This window comes from Mesoplodon mirus, assembly GCF_964341445.2.
Source record: "Mesoplodon mirus genome assembly, chromosome: 4".
NCBI lineage: Eukaryota > Metazoa > Chordata > Mammalia > Artiodactyla > Ziphiidae > Mesoplodon > Mesoplodon mirus.
In genome coordinates, this window is record NC_138979.1 from 5,634,177 (window position 1) to 5,656,102 (window position 21,926).

Consider the following 21,926-nt stretch of genomic DNA (forward strand, 5'->3'; position numbering starts at 1 on the left):
TGCCTAATATAAATTACATGATGAATAGCTATGCTAAAAAAAGGTGAAGACTAAAGCACACTGGAAACATGAACAAAGTTCTACCTCGGTAACGATAATAATAGGGTCTTCCCTATGGACTTACTTCATGCTTGGCAAATAATAGGCACTCATTAATAATTGGGTTAAGTGGTAAAACTATGGTGAAAAAAGTAGAATACAATGTGTTTTTCTTCAGAAAATTATGGAAATTACAGCTGTCTGAATCAGTGGCTTTAATAAAATATGTATCAATTTCTTTGAGAAAATTGTTTTAATTGGTTGTTTCAGTATAGAACTGTGGCTTTCAAGTGAAATGCCACCTTCTTTTCTGCCAGAGGTATTTCAATGGTGTTGCTTTTCATTCCGCAGGTGCTTGTGGAGGGTTCCTGCAGACAGGAGGTGCTCCCGTCTTTCTTTACTCCCCAGGCTGGCCTGAAAGCTACAGTAATGGCGCTGACTGTATGTGGCTTATCCAGGCCCCTGATTCTACTGTGGAGCTCAACATCCTTTCCCTGGACATTGAATCTCATAGTACATGCAGCTATGATAAACTTGTGATAAGAGACGGTGAGAAACGTTTAAAAAACAAAATAAAACAGAAAACTACCAAGTTTCAACCCTGACACACATTTGGTTACATTCAATTATAATCATACTTGTTTACTGCTTCCATCCATTTGCATGGAAATGCACAGGTATTATGGTCAGTGAAAGCATGAGATACTAGAATTGGCCACCATTTCTGCAGAACATAAGGAAAGCATTAAATTGCCTGGAGCAAGATAATCCACACACTATGTTAGGGAGAGCATTACATTCCCAAGAGGAAACACTCCCTGTGGTTTAAGTAGGAAATTATAATCTGAGTTTCCAGGTTGTGCTGCTTTCTTGTTGAAAGGCTATGGAAATAAATCTTGATATTTTATACCTATGGCTTTAAGATCCAAGTGTGAAAAGTATTTAAAATTGCAATGCATTCAAGTTTCTATTGTGTACTGAATCTCTGGGTAGAATGGGTAGGATTAAGGGCTAATATTTTTTCATCTTTTCCTCTGTACCCAGGTGTGGTATTGCTGTGTGATGAGTGAGGGATATAAATAATGCTTCAATGCAAGATGCACAGAATTGTGCTTCACGATTTGCATGGAACAGAGGAGAATAGGGAGGCCATATCCTTTAGTCAGCGTCTCTTTTTTTTTTTTTTTTTTTTTTTGCGGTACGCGGGCCTCTCACTGCTGTGGCCTCTCCTGTTGTGGAGCACAGGCTCCGGATGCGCAGGCTCAGCGGCCATGGCTCACGGGCCCAGCCGCTCCGCGGCATATGGGATCCTCCCGGACCGGGGCACGAACCCGTATCCCCTGCATCGGCAGGCGGACTCTCAACCACTGCGCCACCAGGGAGGCCCAGTCAGCGTCTCTTACAGTGAGGTCCCCAGACCGGCAGCATCAGCATCACCTGGGAACTTGTTAGAAATGCAGATTCTGTGCCCCACCCCAGACCAACTAAACTAGAAACTTGCATGGGTCCTAGATCTGTCTCCAGTAAAGGTTAAGATCAGGGTGAGGAGAGTAAGGCAGGATTGGACAGAGTCAGATCCTGTCTTTATTTAAACTGTTAATATTTTGTTCATTTTACATTAAATTTCAGTTTTTGAAATATGGTACTAAAATATTTTTACCTTGATTTCTGAGGTCTCTGGCACCTCCTTAAGTTCTGCCCCCGATGTGAGGTGCTCCCCTCGCCTGACCCGGGTCCCTGCCTCCCGGTGGTAGAGTCTCTGAAGCTGGGGACCCACTGCCCTGCATGACACATATTGCAACCCCAGTGCCTGCCTAGACAGCAGGTGACATCTAGTAAGGTGTTAAACTGGAGGACAGATCAAAGGGGCAGCTACGAGGAGTGCAGGTTCGGTGTTACGGATCTTATTTTCCAAGAGGTATGAGAAGCATAGAGTTTTCTATGAACTTCTCAGTTTGTTAAATTTTGGCGATTAATGAAAAATGCTTCAGAGCATTTTTTTTTTTTTGGACCAAAGCATGTGTTTGATTTTGGCCCACTGGTGGCTAATGTGCATTTTCATGTCCCCTTATCCCCTTAACCCTAGACCCCCACTAAGTATAGTGAGAAAAATCAAATGGCAGAGGTGCTTTACTTTCCTTCTGTAGGAGCTGGGCAGTAAGTGAAGACTCAAGTCAGTCATACAAACGTGATCAGATGGTAAACCATAACTTTCCCCCTTTTTCCTATCAACTATCTGCTATCAGCACATTGCCCAGAAGAACTATCATCTTTCCTCTTTTTTTTTCTTTCTTTAGGAAAGAAACGAAAATCAGTAGACCCAACTCAGTCTCATTAAGAGATAAAATATACACATGTGAAATAAGTAACAACATATAATAAGCTTCAAAGCTTTGTGATGCAGTTAATTAGAGAATAAGTCAACAGATTTGGGGTGAAATGTGTAGCAAAATAGCATAATGAAGATAACAATGCAAAAGGAGTCACAGATAAATTTTTGAATGATAAAAAATGCAAAAGTTTCCAGAGGTCAGAACCCCTGTAAAGAATGCCTTTCCAAGCATCGTGTATTTATAGCTGTGCTACTACATTTGATAACTTGTTTTCTAAACTAGTTAATAATGAGTAAGTTTTAGGTTGTGGTCAATGTCAAAAAAGAATCATTTTGCTAGTTGAGTGAAAGGGCAAATTTCCTCATGTCTCATATTCTATTTTTGTCTTTTTTGAGGTTTCAAATTAATTAATTCTCTGCCTTAGGGAAACAACAACATATTTTCCCAGCCAAGGAATCTAAGTCCTTGCTCCATTCAGGCTTTGACTGAGACAGTTGTTCTGATCAAAATTTATAATCAAGAGAAAAGCCAAAGGAAAAAGGGCCGTGGGGGTCACCCAGCTCTCCCTGATGTCTCTGGAGGTGCACATTTGCTGACACTATCTTTTTTCATCCTCCACACATGGAGAGAAGTGTGTTCTTACAATGGCAAAACAAACAATGAACAACAAAATAATGCAAAGAAAAAAGAAAACCCCTCTGAAGGTGAAAGCAGACTTCTGGGCAAATGACCTTATAACATTAGCATCAGATCTGGGGCTGAAGAATCAAACCTTTTTTTTTTTTTTAGATACTTGATCTTCAGCAGTCAGAATAGTTTAGATCAGTATCTACTGCACATGTCAGCATTGGTCCTCAGTTATTTCCCAATCTCACGTCCTCTTATTTTGAGTCTTCGTTCCAGGAAGAACTGTCAGCCAGTTTTTGGAAAGGCAGTGGGAACTGGCAAAGAGGTTGTTCTTAAAAAGGTTAAAGAAAAAGAGGGGCGGCACCGTTACAAACTGGAGCCACAATGATGTAACCCCTGGAATGTCCCTTATTTGGTAATCCTGCTACCTCCTAGGAATGGGGGTGTTTTGAGAATAATGTGTGAGGCACTTTGACTGGGTTGCAATGATGGTGGAGGATACTCTTTTTAAAAAATGTTTATTGGAGTTTAGCTGATTTCTAGTGTTGTGTTAGTTTCAGGTGTGCAGCAAAGTGCATCAGTTATACGTATGCTTGTATCCACTCCTTTTTAGATTCTTTTCCCATATAGCTCATTACAGAGTGTTGAGCAGAGTTCCCTGTGCTCTACAGTAGGTCCTTATTAGTTATCTATTTTATATAGAGTAGTGTGTATATGTCCAGCCCAATCTCCCAGTTTATCCCTCCCCAACCCCCTTCCTCCCTGGTAACCATAAGTTTGTTTTCTACATCTGTGACTCTATTTCTGTTCTGTAAATAAGTTGTGGAGGAGACTCTTAAGACATCATATTTTCACACTGACATTTCCTTTCTTTGGTCGTAGGAGACAACAGCCTGGCCCAGGAGCTAGCACTTCTCTGTGGCAGAGAGATCCCTGGACCCATCCGGTCTACTGGAGAGTACATGGTGATCCAGTTCACCTCGGACTTCAGTGTAACCAGGGCGGGCTTTAATGCATCGCTTCACAAGAGTAATATGTTCTCATAGTTCAAATTCATTTCATCTCATCTTCCTCTTGCTCTCTCCCTAATACACTCTGCTCATTTTTCAATGCCAGGACACAGCTTCTAAGTCAGCACACAGGTCTCTGCCCAGCCTCTGGGGGTTATCCTGATGTCAGGTATTAAGTCTTATTCAAAAAAAAAAAAGAAAGAAACTGGCCACTTTTGTGAATGATCCCCCATCTTCAGTTCTTTGGGCAGGGCATGTTCCCTCCACAGTAGGCACAAGAGTAAGATGTTTAAAACAAAATTTCAGCCTCGCTGATGGCTGGAACCAGAAGACAGTACATATCCATAACACATCAAAGGAGCAGTAAGTCAGAGTTATCTTCAACCTAAGAAATAACCAAAGTAACGTAGGAGATATTGTCATAAGTCCCTTGGTTGAAATGATTCATTTAAAGGTTGGCAGGAAGAGTTTGTTGCTCTTGAAATATGAATTTGGTGAGTCTGACAATGTGCCTCATATATGGCAGGCTATCGTGTGGAGTGTGACTGAGACTTTCAAAACTTGACAAAATGTGAAGTCCAAACAATCATTTTCAACCCACACTGGATTAAAGTTAAAAAGTAGCCCACAGAATGTGAAATTTCTAAACTCTTATATTTTTAACTGAAAAACCTAATTTTAAAGTAGATTATCAGTCTAGACATTAAAAATGAATGTTTTCTCCAGTATTATGTATGCCTTTTATAGAGTAGGGACCAACTGAAGATAAACGATCGTCCTCACAGTCAAGGGGGGCCAGCTGCAGAGTGGTTCAAGAGAATGGTCTTGGGAATTAGACAGACCTAAGGTAAATTTCCACCTCTGCGTTTTCACTAGCCGTGGGAGCTCCCTGCCCTCACTCGCTGATGCTCCGGTCGGTCTCTGACAGCTGGCAAATAAGCGTCTGCTCCATCGCTGTCTTCTCAGCTCGAACCTCTCACTCTCTCTCTCGTGGCTCGTGGACATGTGCGTGACAGCTTGCGCTGTAGAAGTTACCATGTGGGAAGCTAACTCTTGCCCCCCGCCGTTTTGTACCTCCCCCAGCCCCAGACTTGCTCATTCCACAGTCTTCTCAATTTTAGGAAGTGGAAGGTACATCCTTCTAGCTGTCTAAGCCAGGACGCTTGCATCGCCGTTCATTCTTCTTCTCTGGCTCCATCAACCCCATTCATCAACAGACCACAGTGGTCCCACCCTCGCAATATATCCAGAGTCCAACCACTTCTCCCCGTTTCTACTGCTGCCGTCGTAGCCCAGGCACCTGTCAACCCTCCTTGGACTCAGGAAGTCACCCCCGTCCTGGACCTCTTGCTTCTGCTTTTCCCTGCCCTTCCTTAGAGCTTAAGTACTGCAGACAGTGAGTCTTTAAAATTTAAGTCCGATCATGCCGTTCTGATGCTCAGAAGGCTTCAGTGTGTTCCTCTTCTTACTCAGAATAAGCCCTGGCCGTGTCCTGCACGACCTACCGGGCTAACCGTTTAGATCTCTCATTTGGCCTCCTCCATTCTGACTTCTGTGATACACCCCTAACACAGCAACCTTCACGCCAGCTGTTTTCTGGACGGCAATGCTCTTCTCTCAAACACTCTTATGTCTTGATTCCCTGTCTCTCTTTTTTCTTTTTTTAATTTATTTTATTGAAGTCTAGTTGATTTACAATATTGTGTTAATTTCTGCTGTACAGCAAAGTGACTCAGTTATACAGAGATGTACATTCTTTTTCATATTCTTTTCCATTGTGGTTTATCACAGGACATTGAATATAGTTCCCAGTGTTGTACAGAAGGACCTTGTTGTTTATCTGTTTTATATATAGTAGTTTGTATCTGCTAACCCCAAACTCCAAATTTATCCCTACCCCCCACCCCTTTCCCCTGTGGTAACCATAGGTTTGTTCTCTTTGTGAGTCTGTTTCTGTTTCCTAGGCAGGTTCATTTGTGATGTATTTGAGATTCCACATAAACATGATAACACATGGGATTTGTCTTTCTCTGTCTGGCTTTCTTCACTTAGGATGCGATCCCCCATGTCAGTCAGGTCTCTGCCTGGATATGACTGCAGTAGCGTGGCCTTCTCTAACTGCCCCAGGCAGTATAGTTCATCTTCCCTCTCCCCGCTCATCTTTCTTTGTAGAACTTATCACCACCTCACATATTAATTATGTAGGTGTTTGTTGTACGTCTGACTCCTGTACAAAGTAAGCTTCGTGAAAGCTAAGGGATTTGTCTCTACTGCTTACTTCTACATCCCTATCTTAGAAACAAAAACAAAATGAGTACCCAGGAGCGTGTGCTCCATCCAAGCTTGTTGCGCTAATTGTTTCCAACATTTTTTGGTCCCGAGTGAGTTTCAAACCACATTTCTATTGCCTATACTTCGAAAATTCTCAAGACAAACAGAAAAAAGCATCAAACTCCAGTTGTGAGTGTTATTTAAATGTGCTATCTTTGTTTCTTCCTGGGAAGGTTGTGGTGGATACTTGCATGCAGACAGAGGGATTATCACGTCACCCAGGTATGCAGAGACCTACACTCCCAACCTCAACTGCTCTTGGCATGTCCAGGTTCAGAGTGGTCTGACCATCGCTGTCCACTTTGAACAGCCCTTCCAGATTCCAAATAGAGACCCTTCTTGCAACCAGGGGGATTACTTGGTGGTAGGTATTGTTTGCTGCTTTTTCTAACTACTTTCTCTACACACTTCATTCAGAAAACAAAATGATGATGTTTCTCCTCCTGGGCTATAAACTGATAGAACTTGTATACCTCATCTTTATCGGTATGAAGGAAACTGTGCAATTTTAATTTGTCTTTCCAGCTAAAAAATGGACCTGATATCTCTTCTCCACCCTTGGGCCCCCATGGAGGAAATGGGCATTTTTGTGGCAGTCACCCTTCATCCACTCTGTTCACCTCAGATAATCAAATGTTTGTTCAGTTCATTTCTGATAATAGTAATGAAGGACGAGGATTTAAAATCACATATGAGGCAAAGAGTTTAGGTAAGTATTTTCACTGAGAATAATGTCTGTACTTTTCCTGCAATTGCTTGGCCTTTTTTGTTTAAATAGATTGGAGAAAAAAATATGTAAAGTTTTTTTCTGAACTAACAATAATAATGTTAGCAAGAGTAGCTACCTATTATCAAGCACTTACTTTATGCTTGATACATTTGATATCTCATCACGACTACATTTTCTTCATTGTGCCCATTCTTCAGATAAGTAAGATGAGGCTTAGATTGTCCCAAGACCACATATCAAGAGAATGAACAAAGTGAACTTCTCCATGAGTATAAATTGAGCTGATCTTAATGATCCCCTGAAATTCCTTAGACTTTTCCATTATAAAATGTCTAATTATAAGTTACATACAGTTATAGAAACATAAGAATGATAATTACATTGTTTTGTAATCATCTGTATGCTTCTTTTTAAATGAACATATAATCTTCTGATTCTATTATTACCCATTTAATTATATATTACAGTAATTATCTTAATTACCTTGTCTTAATTATATTTGATTGTAATTATTTAATTCTACTGTAATGATTTGATTTTTGTGACATTTATTTTTAGGTAATGTTTAATTGCATAAATAAGTAAACAAGCATAGCTTCAAAAAAGGGAAGGAGTGGTGTCTGTAAAGAGTAAGTCTTTGTCCCCTTAAAATTAGATAATTTGGATTTCAGGATAACCCTATGACCTCAATCACAGATTCCTGGACATATTTCAAAATCTGTATTAATCTAAATGAGCCATATGTTTTATCGCACATTCTCCAAAATATGAGAGTTTAAAATGTCAGCAGAATTTCTTCATTTGAAGAGAGGAGAGGAAGTAAGTCTCCACCAACTGACACAGAAAATCATCTAATACCTCATGTAGATTCCATGACTACAGGGCATGTCCTTTCACCACTTCCCAGACCACATAGCTCTGGCACTTAGAAGGAGCCTTTACCAGCACAGCTTTGTGACCCCAGTACCGCTGCCTTATAGGTAGCAAGTTTCTCATCCTTCCCCATCTCCATTCTGAGCTTTGCTGCTGAGTTGTGATTTCACTTGGTCCTGAGCCTTTAGAGAGCCTTATAGATTTGCAAATACTGTAACTCTTTCGTTGCTTTTTCGACCCTCTGTTCATGCAAGAATGGTATGGCCATTACCTTCTCCCCATCTTTCTGCCTCAATATTAGACTTAAAAGTCTTTTGATTTCAAAACCTCTTGCGATATGATCACTCTTGTTTCTCTCAACTTTCTGATTCAACCATGTCCTATAACTACAGTCAGTTCTACTTCCCCATCTATCTTTCCAGCACACCAACTTCTTTGCCACTTCAGTTTCTCAGCTTTTAACACATGTTATTCAGTGAACAACTTGTGGCATCGAATTAGCCTTCTTCTACACAATCGTTCTCCAAGGACACTCCTTCAGTATGGTTGATTGAGAGTTCTGTGTCCCTGTGCTCGATGCTTTTATTCTCACTGAATTGACTGTTCTAATTAATTAATTGAACATTTACAAAGTGCTTCACACTGTGCAAACTACCAAGTCTGTGGAGGAGTTCAGTGCAGAGGGGGAGACATACAAGCAAAGGCACAGGTAGGGCACGGTACGATGAGGCTAGAAGGAGGGGCTCTCGGGAGCTATGGGTGGGAGAAGGCTCCCAGAGGAAGGAAACTGACAGAGATTTGCCAGTCAGTGAAGAAAGGAGGTGACCACATATCAAGTCTTAATGGCTGTGCAACAACAAGGCATTTCCGTGAATTTGAAAGAATTCACGACTGCTGGAGAAGAGAGTCAGAAGGAGCTAAACATCATGGTGGTGAAGCAGGCAGGAATCATGATGCTGAGGGCGGCACCAAAAGGAGTTAAGATGTTAACTGGAAGGCAGTGGGGGCCCTTGGGAGGTTTTAATCCAAAGCACGAATGGCGCTATCAGATTAGGAACACCCGTGTGGCAGTGGCACTGAAAACACATGGAGGGGGAGAGACTAAGGTGGAGAGAGCAGGTGAAAGAGTAATTCAGGGAGGAATTATTAGGTCCTGGACTAAGGCAGTGGTGATAAGCACACAGAAGACAAGGAATATCGGGAGAGATTATAAATACGGAATTGAGTGCACTTGGATGTGGGACAGGAGGGTGCCATAGATGACCCCTAGGTTTCTGGCTGGTGGATCCATTTATCCCACAAACGTTTATTAAGAACTTGCCATGTGACAGACACTATGCTAGGTCCCGGGGATACAGTGATAAACGAATAAAATCCATGTCCTCATGGAGCTTAATTTCGGTGTTAAAATGCAGATAATAAATAAGAGATGCAGCATGTCCTATGGCAACAAGTATTAAGGAGAAAACGAGGTGGTCAGTAAGAAGAGGGTCATGCGCTTGTATACGGACTTCTGGGCAGCGAGTAGGTAGGTAGTAAGGTCCGTCTGGGACACATGTTCGGTTTGAAATCTCTGAATGATGTCCACTCGGGATGTCCAGTAGACACCTGCACTGGACCAGGAGTCTGGAGGTCAGAACAGGGATCTGGGCTGAATCTAGAAACTCGGGAACTGTTAGAAGACTGGTTGCAGTTTAAGTCATGAGGGTGGATGACCTTAGCCAGGAAATTATTTATACTGAGAAGATGAAGGGCCTGCAGGGGGATCCCTGGGGACCTCCAGCAATGCCAGGAAAGGCCTGGAAAGAGGCACCCAGGGACCAGAGGAGAAATGGTGAGAGGGATGAAAGGAGGAGGAGGAGAGCTAATGTCCAGGCAGCTCAGGGGCAACAGTGTAGAGAAGGAAGGTGTGGTCAACACGTTAGCTGCTGTGGACGCAGAACAATGATTTCAAACATCCTTGGGTAAAGGGACTGTGGGGTGATGGGGGACCAGGAAAAGGGTGCTTTCAGAGGGCTGACGAGTGAAGGGGGAAGGAGGACGTAAAGAAAGTGGCTGTAAATTACTCGAGCTTGTGATACGTGGAAAGTACGTCAAAGTATCACGGAGGAGAGAGGGGGGAGGGAAAGGAGAGAGAGAGAGAGAGAATGAGATTAAAAGCACGGGATAAATGAGGGATTAAATAGAGCAGGGTCCCTAAGGAGACAGAATGGATTGGGAGACCAACCCAGAGATACATGAAGGCAGCGTACAGGGAAAAATAAAGGAGGGTGGAGATGTAGGTGAATTTTTAAGGATGGTAACAAATAAGGGGTAACAAATTGAGGGAGTTCTCATCTGACTTCTTTCTAAAAGAGGGCTCAGAGTAGCATGCTGAGATGAGAGAGGGCATGGGGAGGACGAAGGGTCTGGGGAGTCGAGTTGGTTTTATAGCTGTTTTCATCTATATGATGAAACGGGAGGATGGCTTAGCAGCGTTGAGAGTGGAGAACGTGCGTTTGTTGTGGCATCAACTTCCATGAATGGTTTGAGAGGAACACAACCACCGAATTGGGGTTTTGCAAGGAGCATCTGAAGGAAAGACCAGGGGCAAGGGAGTTAAAGGCAGTCAAAGGAGCTCAAAGTCTAGGGTTTCAGAGATGAAGGAGTTCTAGGTAATGTCACAACTCAGGATGTGCCCATAAGTGGCTGAATGATGTTGGAAACAAATGTCCATAGAATTTAGCAGATTCAGTATCTGTGAGGCTCAGTTACTGAACAGGTTAACTTCATTGGCGTTGTAAGTACCCAGATTGTTCTTACTTGGTTTGTTTGCTGAGATTGCCAAAAAAAAAAAAAAAATTCATTGATAAAAGGAAAGTATTTTTACTTAACACTTTGGGCTTTTTAAAAAAGTATTAAAAGCTCATTATCGTCCCGAAAAAACTGGCTCATAAAATTTCTTATACCATTCATCTCTTGCTCTTCAAATGCACCTAAATCCCAAAGAAACATAAGGAGTGAATGTCCACAGAGTTGTACAAATGTATATCTGCTTAGTCTTTTAAACGTCAGTCTATTGACCTGAATGGTCAGGGGGCAGTTAAAGTGCTGGTGCCTTTACATGCTTATCGAAGTGGTGGGTATATCGTTATGCTTCCATGATGAGCTACTGCACGCACCATGCGCCATAATCTTTTGGTTGGCTTTAGGAAGGAGTGAAATTTCCAATGAGAACATATGGTTTGGCGAGTTAAAAAGTGACACATGTGGTAGCTCCCTTGATAGCAAATTCAGAATGTATTTGCTTTAAAAAGAAATGGAGGATAATTCCAGATGAAAGGAAATTAAGATTGGAGGTACAGATAAAGAGACCTTTAAAAATGAAGGTGGCAGTCGCCTGCATCCTCTCTCTCCAGACGGTAGGTTGATTTAACTGTGTTTCCTGACAGCCTGCGGGGGCAATATTTACATCCACGATGCGGATTCTGCTGGATACGTAACCTCCCCCAACCACCCCAGCAATTATCCGCAGCATGCTGACTGCATCTGGCTCATAGCTGCTCCTTCCGGGAAGCTCATAAGGCTGCAGTTTGAAGATCAATTCAATGTCGAAGTAACACCAAAGTAGGTCACCTCCGTTTAATTTTCCTCCTACCCAGAGTTAGTATTCTTTAGCTGTCACATCTCAGAACAATTTCCTTCTTCTTTGCTCAGCAGCATATACGGCAAAGGAAATCTAGGGACGGGGAAGGGAAATGCTTAACACCTGGAGCTTGAAAACCTTGCCTGCCGGACACTCACCCATCAGCTGAGCAGATGATGTAAACAGACACTGTCCCTCCTGACCCTGTGCACATCCTCCAAGAGACGCGGAGGGTGGCTGTCTGAGATTTATATTATCCGTTCTTCCTCCCACAGGAAAAAGAGAGTGTCTCTGGTAGACGAATATTTATTTGGCCAGCCCCATACTCAGTGTCATAAATGATAAAGTATCTGTTTAACAAATGGAAATTTGTGACACCCGGGGTCACCAGTGTCAGAAACAGGACTAAAGCAAGGACAGTACGATCTCCCGATCTCTGTTTAGTAAGAATCTTTTTTTTTTTTTTTTTTTTTTTTTTGCGGTACGCGGGCCTCTCACTGTCGTGGCCTCTCCCGTTGCGGAGCACAGGCTCCGGACGCGCAGGCTCAGCTGCCATGGCTCACGGGCCCAGCCGCTCCGCGGCATGTGGGATCCTCCCGGACTGGGGCACAAACCCGCGTCCCCTGCATCGGCAGGCGGACTCTCAACCACTGCGCCACCAGGGAAGCCCAGTAAGAATCTTTAAAGATTACAAACCAGAGGGTTTGTCTTACTATGTTGAACACAGATGGAATAACTACATAGATTGAAAAAAATCTGTATCTTTCTCTTCATTTAACAAACGTGTGTATACATCTGCATGAATACATGCAGGGTGCAAAGCTTAGGCATGAGAGCTTTTGCTTACCAGTTCTGGACTCCTGATATAATGCCATTCTCCCCTCACTGAGCATTAATTGGCTGGTTGACTTTCTCAAGAAATACTGGGTAAATACTTGCCGTCTTTTAGGGACACAGAAAATTCCAGCTGAGATTCTCCCTTAGCCCCGGTTACATAGCTATCAAGAGAGAGTTCATCTTTGTCATGTGAAATGTGTCATAACATCATGTGAAACAAAATACTTGTGTTTTGACATTCCTAGGGGTTGATTCGAGAATGAGTTTTACATTTCTAAGACCAACAGAATATGGAAGGCAAATAAATATTCTTCATTGTGGTACATGTAAAACCTGTCTTTTTCAGCTACAAACTGGAGTGTATAATTCAGAAAAATATCATATGGCATTTTGAAGTGACACACCACCTACACTGACTCTGTCATAGTGTCTCCGCTGTGTTGTGTACATAGCGCTACAGAAATGATGATTTAATGATGTCCTTGGAGAAAGTGAAGTCTTTATTATCAAAATATGTCAAAGCCATAGACTTTGCAAACTAAACAGAATTTTCTTTCCACTGTAGCTGTACGTCCAATTACCTTGAGTTGCGAGACGGTGCTGATTCAAATGCACCAATACTTTCCAAGTTTTGTGGAGCTTCTCTGCCTGCCAGTCAGTTGTCCTCAGGAGAGGTGATGTATCTGAGATTCCGGTCTGACAACAGCCCCACTCATGTGGGATTCAAGGCCAAGTATTCCATAGGTAACAACATTTTTATATTCAATAAGAAAGTAGTGACAGAATAATTACGTTCAAACTTTTTAAATGATCATGCCATTTTTTTTTTTTTTTTTTGCGGTATGCGGGCCTATCACTGCTGTGGCCTCTCCCGTTGCGGAGCACAGGCTCCGGACACGCAGGCCCAGCGGCCATGGCCCACGGGCCCAGCTGCTCCGCGGCACGTGGGATCCTCCCGGACCGGGGCACGAACCCACGTCCCCTGCATCGGCAGGCGGACCCCCAACCACTGCGCCACCAGGGAAGCCCTGATCATGCCATTTTTAAAGAAGCCTTTCTATCTGCCTAATTTTCACAGTTATTTTAATGATAGAAATAAGTAAGGAATGTGAATGTTTAAAACCACAAAGTCATTTATCAATTTTAATTTTTACTTTAATTTCCATTTAAAAATACTCTTTTTAGTAAACTTGAATATTTTGGATTTTTCCCTAACTTGTTAGTGAAAAACATATCCAGTTAAATTCTTGTTTCTTCCTCTTGTCGTGAAATATGTACAATATTAAATTGTAAAACTCTTTAGTAATCAAATAACTATTTTTAGAACAGTGACTTTGACCTCCTCAACATTAATAGATAATCGAGATGTTTTTTCCCCTAAATGTCTAGCGCCAGGTCATTCATTCAATGTTTTGATTTCCTTCCTTTAAAAAATGAGTAATAAAGAATGCATTCTGAAGATTCACTACAATATGGTCAAAACTACATAGGATTTAGTGTCTGTTAGGTCTGAACACTAACCAAACATCTTTAATGCGTTCAAAACTTGAAAAGCCGAGTTGTAACAATATTTAACCTACACCGTGGGTCATTGTATAGCCTGAGGCAAATTGTATATAATTCAATCTCCCACATCCAGCTGATAAGAAATAATTGGATAGTAATTTTCGAGGCCCTGAGATACCCATTACTACAGTAACATGTTTATTTGATAAACCAGAAATGGCAGGCATGACTAATCAACCACAGCATTGTTTTTAGCTGACCTAGGACTTAGTCTACAGAATCACTAACACAGGGTACTAGGCAGGCCCTATCAATCTCTCAGTTGGTTTTGGAATGAAAGCTACTCGCAGCTAATAGCGCTCACCTAGTGTCCCAAGAGAATTCATGAGGCGTTAACAGAATATGCCATTCAACATCTTTCCGCCTTCCCTTTCCCGTTATTAGATTGGCCTTGTGGTATCGTCTCTCTGTACACCAATAGCAAATGTCATGTAGTAAGAGAAGCACAAACTAAACATTTTCAGTATTTTTAAAACTTCAGTTCATGTTCACTTGGCACCTAAAAGCTTTTAAATGTGCTGGTTGAATTAAAAAAAAGAAAACCTGCGATAGAATATTGCTCTTTTTCTGCAGCCGAGTGTGGAGGAAGAGTGACAGGGCAAAGTGGAGTCATTGAAAGCAACGGGTACCCAACGCTTCCGTATACAGACGACTTGTTCTGTGAGTGGCATCTCCAGGGACCCTCGGGACATTATCTCACCATCCGCTTTGAAGACTTTAGCCTTCAGGATTCACCTGGCTGTGAACGAGACTTCGTGGAGATCTGGGAAAACCATACGTCTGGTCAGTGGGATATGTCTGGTGTCTTTTGGGGGTATCTGTTTTCACAGGTTACTCATTCAGCCTCTGAAATTTCCTCACTTCCAAGTAAGGCAAGACTTTTTTTTTTTTTTTTTTTTTTGCGGAGAAGTGCAGATCAGTCAGCTCTGGACAGTGCCAGCTTTTCTCTCCCTCAGTTCTTACCCATGAAACAGTGGTGCCCAAAGCCCTGGTGTCATTATATAGCTTATCCTGAGACCACACTGAGAGAGCACTGTGTCTGGAAGGCATCCTCTTCCAGGGAGACCTTCCAGGGCCACGCTCAGATGTTTGAGGGGCATCCTGTAAGGGAAGGAGGGAAAGGGTAATATACCCTGGAAATATTATGAGGTGGATGCTTGTCACTCTGTCGCCTTGGACCATTTCACTAACCAAATGAGCAAGCCTTCCGCATTGTGCTGATGCCCTTGGCTCTAATTGGTTGCTGTATTTGTTACACTTCCTCATATACTTGAATATATTGATTTTTATTCATGTTTGACCTGCTTCTCTTGCCAGAGGTCACCATTTCTTCCTGGCCAGGGTCTTATCTATTATTGATTTTTTCTTCGTACATGCAGAATTTCTCAAGTAGAGGTGAAATGAAATCAATCACCTGGACATATAAATACTTAATTATCTGACTCTCACAGGTAATCTATTGGGCAGATACTGTGGAAACACCATTCCTGACAGCATAGATACTTCTGGCAATGTTGCTTTGGTCAGGTTTGTCACAGACGGCTCTCTCACTGGCTCGGGATTCAGACTACGGTTTGACTCCAGCGTGGAAGGTATGTTCTTTGATTCATTATATATATATATAATTGAGCACCTACCTTGGATAGACGCTCCTCTTAGGCACTGGTGTGGCAATAGCTAAACAAAGACACCGCGACCCTTGTCTTCCTGGGCCTGACTAGTTTAGTGGAGAGGCAGACGTTAATCAAACAGTCACACCAGGGCTTCCCTGGTGGCGCAGTGGTTGAGAGTCCGCCTGCCGATGCAGAGGACACGGGTTCGTGCCCCGGTCTGGGAAGATCCCACATGCCGCGGAGCGGCTGGGCCCGTGAGCCATGGCCGCTGAGCCTGCGTGTCCGGAGCCTGTGCTCCGCAGCGGGAGAGGCCACAACAGTGAGAGGCCCGCGTACCGCAAAAAAAACAAACAAAAAAAAGTCACAGCAATAGATGAAACATCACAACTACAACCGGTGCTCCAAAGGAAAGGATCTAATGCTGTGAGGGGTGTCAGGAGGTGAGAGCCGGACCGCATTCCTCATCTTAAGAAAGCCAGTCTGTTAGTGCTCCAGTCGCTTGGAATTTGCATTCCAAATTCCCTGACAAGCTCAGGTGAAATAAAGATCTTGTCTTGAAAAAACTGGATGATGACTTTAGCCTTCTGATTTTCCTGACTCTGATGATTGCTGCACTTACTAGACTCTCATATTTCTTGGGCCATGATGACAAAAGGCTGCCAGTGAACTACCATCTATGGAAGCAGAGATTAAATATTAAATATCAGAGACAGTCCTTGTGTATACACAGTGGTAAATAAGAGCACTGATTTTGTCCAGTGGGACAATAAAAAAATGCTTTACTTTGGAGAACATTCCTTATAGGATTGGACTGAAAGTTTTCATAGTTTTTGGGGTTTTTTTTTTCTTCTCTCTCTTTTTTTCCCCCGCCTTCAGCATGTGGTGGGGATCTCCAGGGCCCTGCTGGGACCTTCACTTCTCCCAACTACCTGAACCCAAACCCTCACGGCTGGATGTGTGAATGGAGAATCACTGTGCAGGAAGGACGGCGGGTGACCCTCACTTTTGACAACCTGAGGCTAGAAGCCCATCCATTCTGCAGCAGTGAGCACGTGACAGTAAGTGTCCCCTGCTGTCAGGGATGTTATAGTCCATTGTTTAAGGATTTTATTGACCCATAAATCACAGTCAGAAAACTAGGTCAGGAATATTCCCCTCCGTGCAACTGTATCTCACACAACTTCTAAGTATTTTAGATAGAACAAAGTCACAATAAATGTTTGCCATAATTTTTATAAAAGCTGTTTTAAGAGACTATTAGTTGTCTCAACCTATATCAGGGTCATAGGCAGGATAAATTTTCAAGCAAATGATCATTACATATGGAAAAACCTGTATAAACCGAAAAGTTAAGCCTACGATTGGGACCAGAGTCACAGGACAAGCCACCACCAAAAGTTTTAAGCAGATGGGTGGTCCTGCATAATTACTGTTCTCTGCTGGATGTGCCGAGTGACTCCTCTGGAAGACCAAGGTCGACTGTCTTCCAGGTTGCAAAGCTCATGCTTTGAGATTATACCCTTAGTATAATCTCAAATATTATATTTGAGTATAATATTATATTTGAGTATAAGTATAATACCCTTAGTATTCTTAGCTTCCCTTAGCAAAAGAAACCTAATGAAATCCCTGAGTGTTAACTGTGAATGACAGATACATATGCGTTTATACTGTATTAACTGTAGGTGAATATTAGTATATTTTCCACCCAACTTGCCCTTTCTTCAATCTTTGTTATCTCAGTAAATAACTGTTCCAAACTTCTGGTTGCTCAGGTCCAAAGCCTTGATGTCTGTTTTGGAGTCCTTTCTTTCACACCTTAAACTGCATCCATAAGCAAGCTCACTTGGCTAGATCTTTACAAGAGATCCAGAATCTAACTACTTCTCACTACATCCACTGCGACCACCATCACCACTCATTTAGATTTATTTTAATAACTTCCAACTGGTCTCTACTTCCACCCTCGTCTCTGTGCGTCTCAACACAGCAGCCAGTGTGATGGGTTTAAACCTAAATCAGACCATGAGGCTTTCCTTGAAAATCCTCCAATGGCCTCTTTTCTCGCTCAGAGGGAAGTCCCACATCTTCAACGGCCCAGCTGGCCTTACATTATCTGCTGCGCCTTCCCTCTTCTACCCATGTGTCTTATCTCACACCCCCCTCCTCTTTTGCTCACTAGGACCCAGCCACACTGACCTCTTTTCTGTTCCTTGACTGACTACCCTAAGATGCACCCAGCAGCACTTCCCATGGACGGTTGCCTCTGTCTGGGATGTTCTTCCCCGGGTGGCTGCCTGGTCCCCTCCCTCAGTTCATTCAGGGCTCTGCTCAAATGACTTGGTCCGAGAAGCCTTCCCTAAGTACCTTCATTAAATAGACCCCACCCCACCCTGGTCTGGACTGGTTTCACAGCACTTCACACCAGCTGACAGTCCATGCATCTATTTGTTTGTGTATTGGCTGCTCCCTCCTCTAGAATGTAAGCTCCACTTACAGGGACACGCACTTCGCTTCGTTCCCTGCTGAATCCCCAGTGCCTGGCACGTAATAGACACAGTCATTGTTGAAGGAATCAACAGTCCAAGAACTAGCATTACCCTTCTCAGAAATGAGCCACTTTTGTTTGTAGTTTCATTGTCTCCTGCTGCTTGGGGAATTTCAAAAATATGAAACACCTCTGTATGTTACTCTCTCTTTGTATTGCTCTAAAATGGTCATATTTAGGCTTCAAATTTCGCTCTCTGGTTCTAATATATGAAGGACTGAAACGTCTTTTATCAGATATTGAAAATCACGGAGCCCAGTGTGCTTTCTTTTATTTGGAAGCCAGGAAATTTTGGACCTAAGTTTTCTTATTTTAAAGGAACATTTTTTTTTCCTATTGTTGAATGAATAATACAGAGCAAGAATGAAGTAGAAAAAAACTTAACCACTCCCATTATATCATCTTTTGAAGCATTTTGTTATCTTTTCTTGGCAATGAATAATACTATGTAGTTGTAATTAGGTGAGAGAAATTCATTTGTATACTAATTTTCATCAATTTCTCTCATTATAAATACAGTGGATGCTATTGAATGGTATTTGGAGAGTTGAGAAAATAAAAAATATAAAAATACTTGGAGTTCGACATAGCCATTACTAAAATTTTGATGTATATGTTAACATTTTTTTTCCTTTGAGATCATATTGAAATATAATCATTAGGAATCGTACCAGCAGAATATTCACATGCCCTACAGGAAAAGTCATACTTTCGGAACTCATATAATAAAATAAAATCTACAGCATCAACCACAAATTCTGAATCATGTCTTGTCATTTCCCCATCTCTGAATCATAGATGCCAAAGGCACCTACTTTTCAACTCTTTCAGCTACTTCTTTTGGTATTTATGTCATTATTTCAAAACAATATTCCTATTATGCTACTACTTTATTTTTTCTGTCTTAGACATTATCTATCCACATCCCGCTGTGGAAGGTGAGGATTTAGCTGTCTTCAAAAACCTCCCCACCATCACTGCAAATGCACGTGGGGTGCACGTAATTCACTTACACCCCCCAACTACCTCGCCAAATACTCCTGTCACAGATTTTGTTAAATTGTTATTCAAGGTTTACATTAATATGATTATGAAAACATCACTCCCACTTAAACCAAGTGGTGTACTCTGTTAGCATTTACTTTTGATTTTCCAAGTAATAATAACTGTGTCCCTTTTACACTTTCATGGTTTTTCTTGGTTTTTCACGTATCTATCACTAATTCTTCCACACACACTTTCTACTCCAGGTATACATCCCCACCTTATACAGTAAAACACATCTATCAGTTCTATTCATTTTCCTTAGCAATATCTTCCTTGAGCATTTGCCCATCAGCTTCAAGCCTGATTCCGCTGCTGTGCCCAGATTTCCCTACATCATCAAATTTGCAAGTCCCTTCATTCGTCTCCTGGGCTGGATGCCTGGCTTTATGATATGCTCATTTTCTGTTCTTGGTTAATTTCCTCTTTGGGCGAGGCACATGCTCTGTGGCTCCCTAAGGACGTGGGCGTGGGTGATAAAGTTTTTGAGGATGTGTATACCTGTAATTATCCTTATTTTATCCTTATTCTTTGAATATATTTAACATAGATTTAAAAAATCATATATATTCTGGGAATTCCCTGGCGGTCCAGTGGTTAGGACTCCGCGCTTCCACTGCAGGGGGCATGGGTTCAATCCCTGATTGGGGAACTATGATCCCACAAGCCACATGGCTCAGCCAAAAAAAATCATATATATTCAATCTATTCATATTCATATGTATTCAATATATTCACATACATATATGAATATATTAATCATAATTTTGAAGCTTTGTGTTGCTCCTTTGGGGGTCAGTTTCCTTCAAGTTCCTGTTTCCTATTATATTGCTCTTTGCCTTTTATGTTGGATGTTTCCCTAAATGTCTGATGACCTTTGACTGTTCATTCATATTTAAGAATGAAGTACTAAAAAGCGATGGGAAGCTCTGTGTTCATGACTGGGGCTGTCCACTCATGGGCTTCATGGGAGCTGACTGAGGTGGGGACTTGACCGTTGAGTTAGGGGAAACCACATATGTTATATTACAGGTCTTTTCCCCACAGGGAGGTTAAAACATCAAAGAATCACTTTCAGAATAAATTTCTGAACCTTTAATATAATGTCCATATTCCTTTTCTTTGAAATATATTTTTATGGGTTCAATACTTATTTTTTTTCCTCTTCACTCTGCCCCAAACAAGGGGATGTGGCTTGTCCTTCGTTTGCTCTTTATTTACTTGAGAACTTGGCTGAAAAGAAGAAAGGAAGGGAGCGGGGGAGGGAGGGAGGGAGAAGAGAGGGACCCTTCCTAAGATCTACAGGTTGCTTGAGGGTGGCTTTGAGTGCACCACTTCTAGACTAATACCTCATCCAGCGACCTGAGCATCCAATTCCTCCAAACCCAGCTGCCTATCTCACTCTGTGCCCAGATGGAGAAGAGGAAAAGCCACAGCATCCCGTGTGCACTGTGATGAGACATATGCCTGCTTTTATTCCTGCTTTTAGCACATTTTAGAGCTTGTCCTGAATCTCATATACCTACTTCTTACCCCACTGTTTTCTGGGAGTTATGGTTTCTGAGTATAAACAGGAGTGGAGGAGGGAGGTGGACACAGCACTCTTGCTGTTTCTAAAAGCAGGAGTTCACGTGATAAATGGACGCCTCACAAGTTTTCATCATGCTGATTCTGAGCTCAGGGCAGACGTTGGGGAAGGGATAAAGGCCATTGATCATGGTTTTGCACATATTCCATTAGCCTTCTGGTTGTGAATAATCCGTTTTGATTCTGGCAATGTGTTGCCCATTCCTGTTTTTAGAATTATTGAAATACTTGTCACCTTCTCTTTCCTTATGCATTACTTCATGGTTTGGAATCAGAGGGGTAATTTGAATCCCAATTGTATTACTACGGGCTCTTTGAACTTTGGCAAATGGCATAATCTTTCTGAATTCTAGTGTCTTAATCTGGAAAACGGGTAATATTATATGCTTATATATCAATAGCATCCACTGTATTTATAATGAGAGAAATTGATGAAAATTAGTATACAAATGAATTTCTGTCACCTAATTACAACTACATAGTATTATTCATAATATTATATGTCTGAGAGGTTGTTTTGCTAATTGGATAAGGTAATCCAAGTGGGTTATTAGCAGAGTCTGACATTTTGTCCATGCTCAGTAAATGATAGGAAGCTCTGTGTCCTGTCCTGTGAGCCGGAAGTTACTTTAAACCAGAAGCCCCTGAAGAACAAAATTTAATGATCAATTACAGTAGGCAAAAAAAGCGTACAGCTTTTGTTATGGAACACATAATCCTCCTCCACAGCTCTTAGTGTCACACTCTGCCTCATGATTTCTAATCGTAAGCCATTCAAATCCTTTTTAAAAACAGGACTATCGCTCACTCAATCTATTATTGTTTAGTTACTTCTTGAGCTGTGCTAAAATATTCCCTTGGTTTTGTAAAGAAGTGGAATAATATTTTGCCAATTATCATAACTATGTGCATAACTGGAGTTGTTTAATATTCTGGAGTCCACAGTACTCTAATCCATTTTTAAAAATTCAAACCAGTAAGAAAATTGAAGCTTTGAAATGCATGACTAATTAGGAAAGACCTGTTATATTGAGATTGATTTTTAAAATTACTTGGGTGGGAGGGAAGTCCAAGAGGGAGGGGATATATGTATACATATAGCTGATTCACTTCGTTGTACAGCAGAAACTAACACAACATTTTAAAGCAATTATACTCCAATT

At 41.8% G+C, this 21,926-nt stretch overlaps 1 protein-coding gene across 1 annotated transcript in view; it reads left to right on the top strand.

Moving 5' to 3' along the window:
* CUBN (cubilin) overlaps nucleotides 1-21,926 on the top strand; it is a 270,373-nt gene that overhangs the window by 171,169 nt on the left and 77,278 nt on the right. Inside the window, exons 40-48 of the mRNA XM_082617071.1 lie at nucleotides 391-588; nucleotides 3,882-4,028; nucleotides 6,514-6,704; nucleotides 6,866-7,049; nucleotides 11,375-11,549; nucleotides 12,971-13,149; nucleotides 14,545-14,754; nucleotides 15,423-15,563; nucleotides 16,461-16,642. Coding sequence (XP_082473197.1) covers nucleotides 391-588; nucleotides 3,882-4,028; nucleotides 6,514-6,704; nucleotides 6,866-7,049; nucleotides 11,375-11,549; nucleotides 12,971-13,149; nucleotides 14,545-14,754; nucleotides 15,423-15,563; nucleotides 16,461-16,642 — 1,607 coding nt within the window. The remainder of the gene's footprint in view (nucleotides 1-390; nucleotides 589-3,881; nucleotides 4,029-6,513; nucleotides 6,705-6,865; nucleotides 7,050-11,374; nucleotides 11,550-12,970; nucleotides 13,150-14,544; nucleotides 14,755-15,422; nucleotides 15,564-16,460; nucleotides 16,643-21,926) is intronic.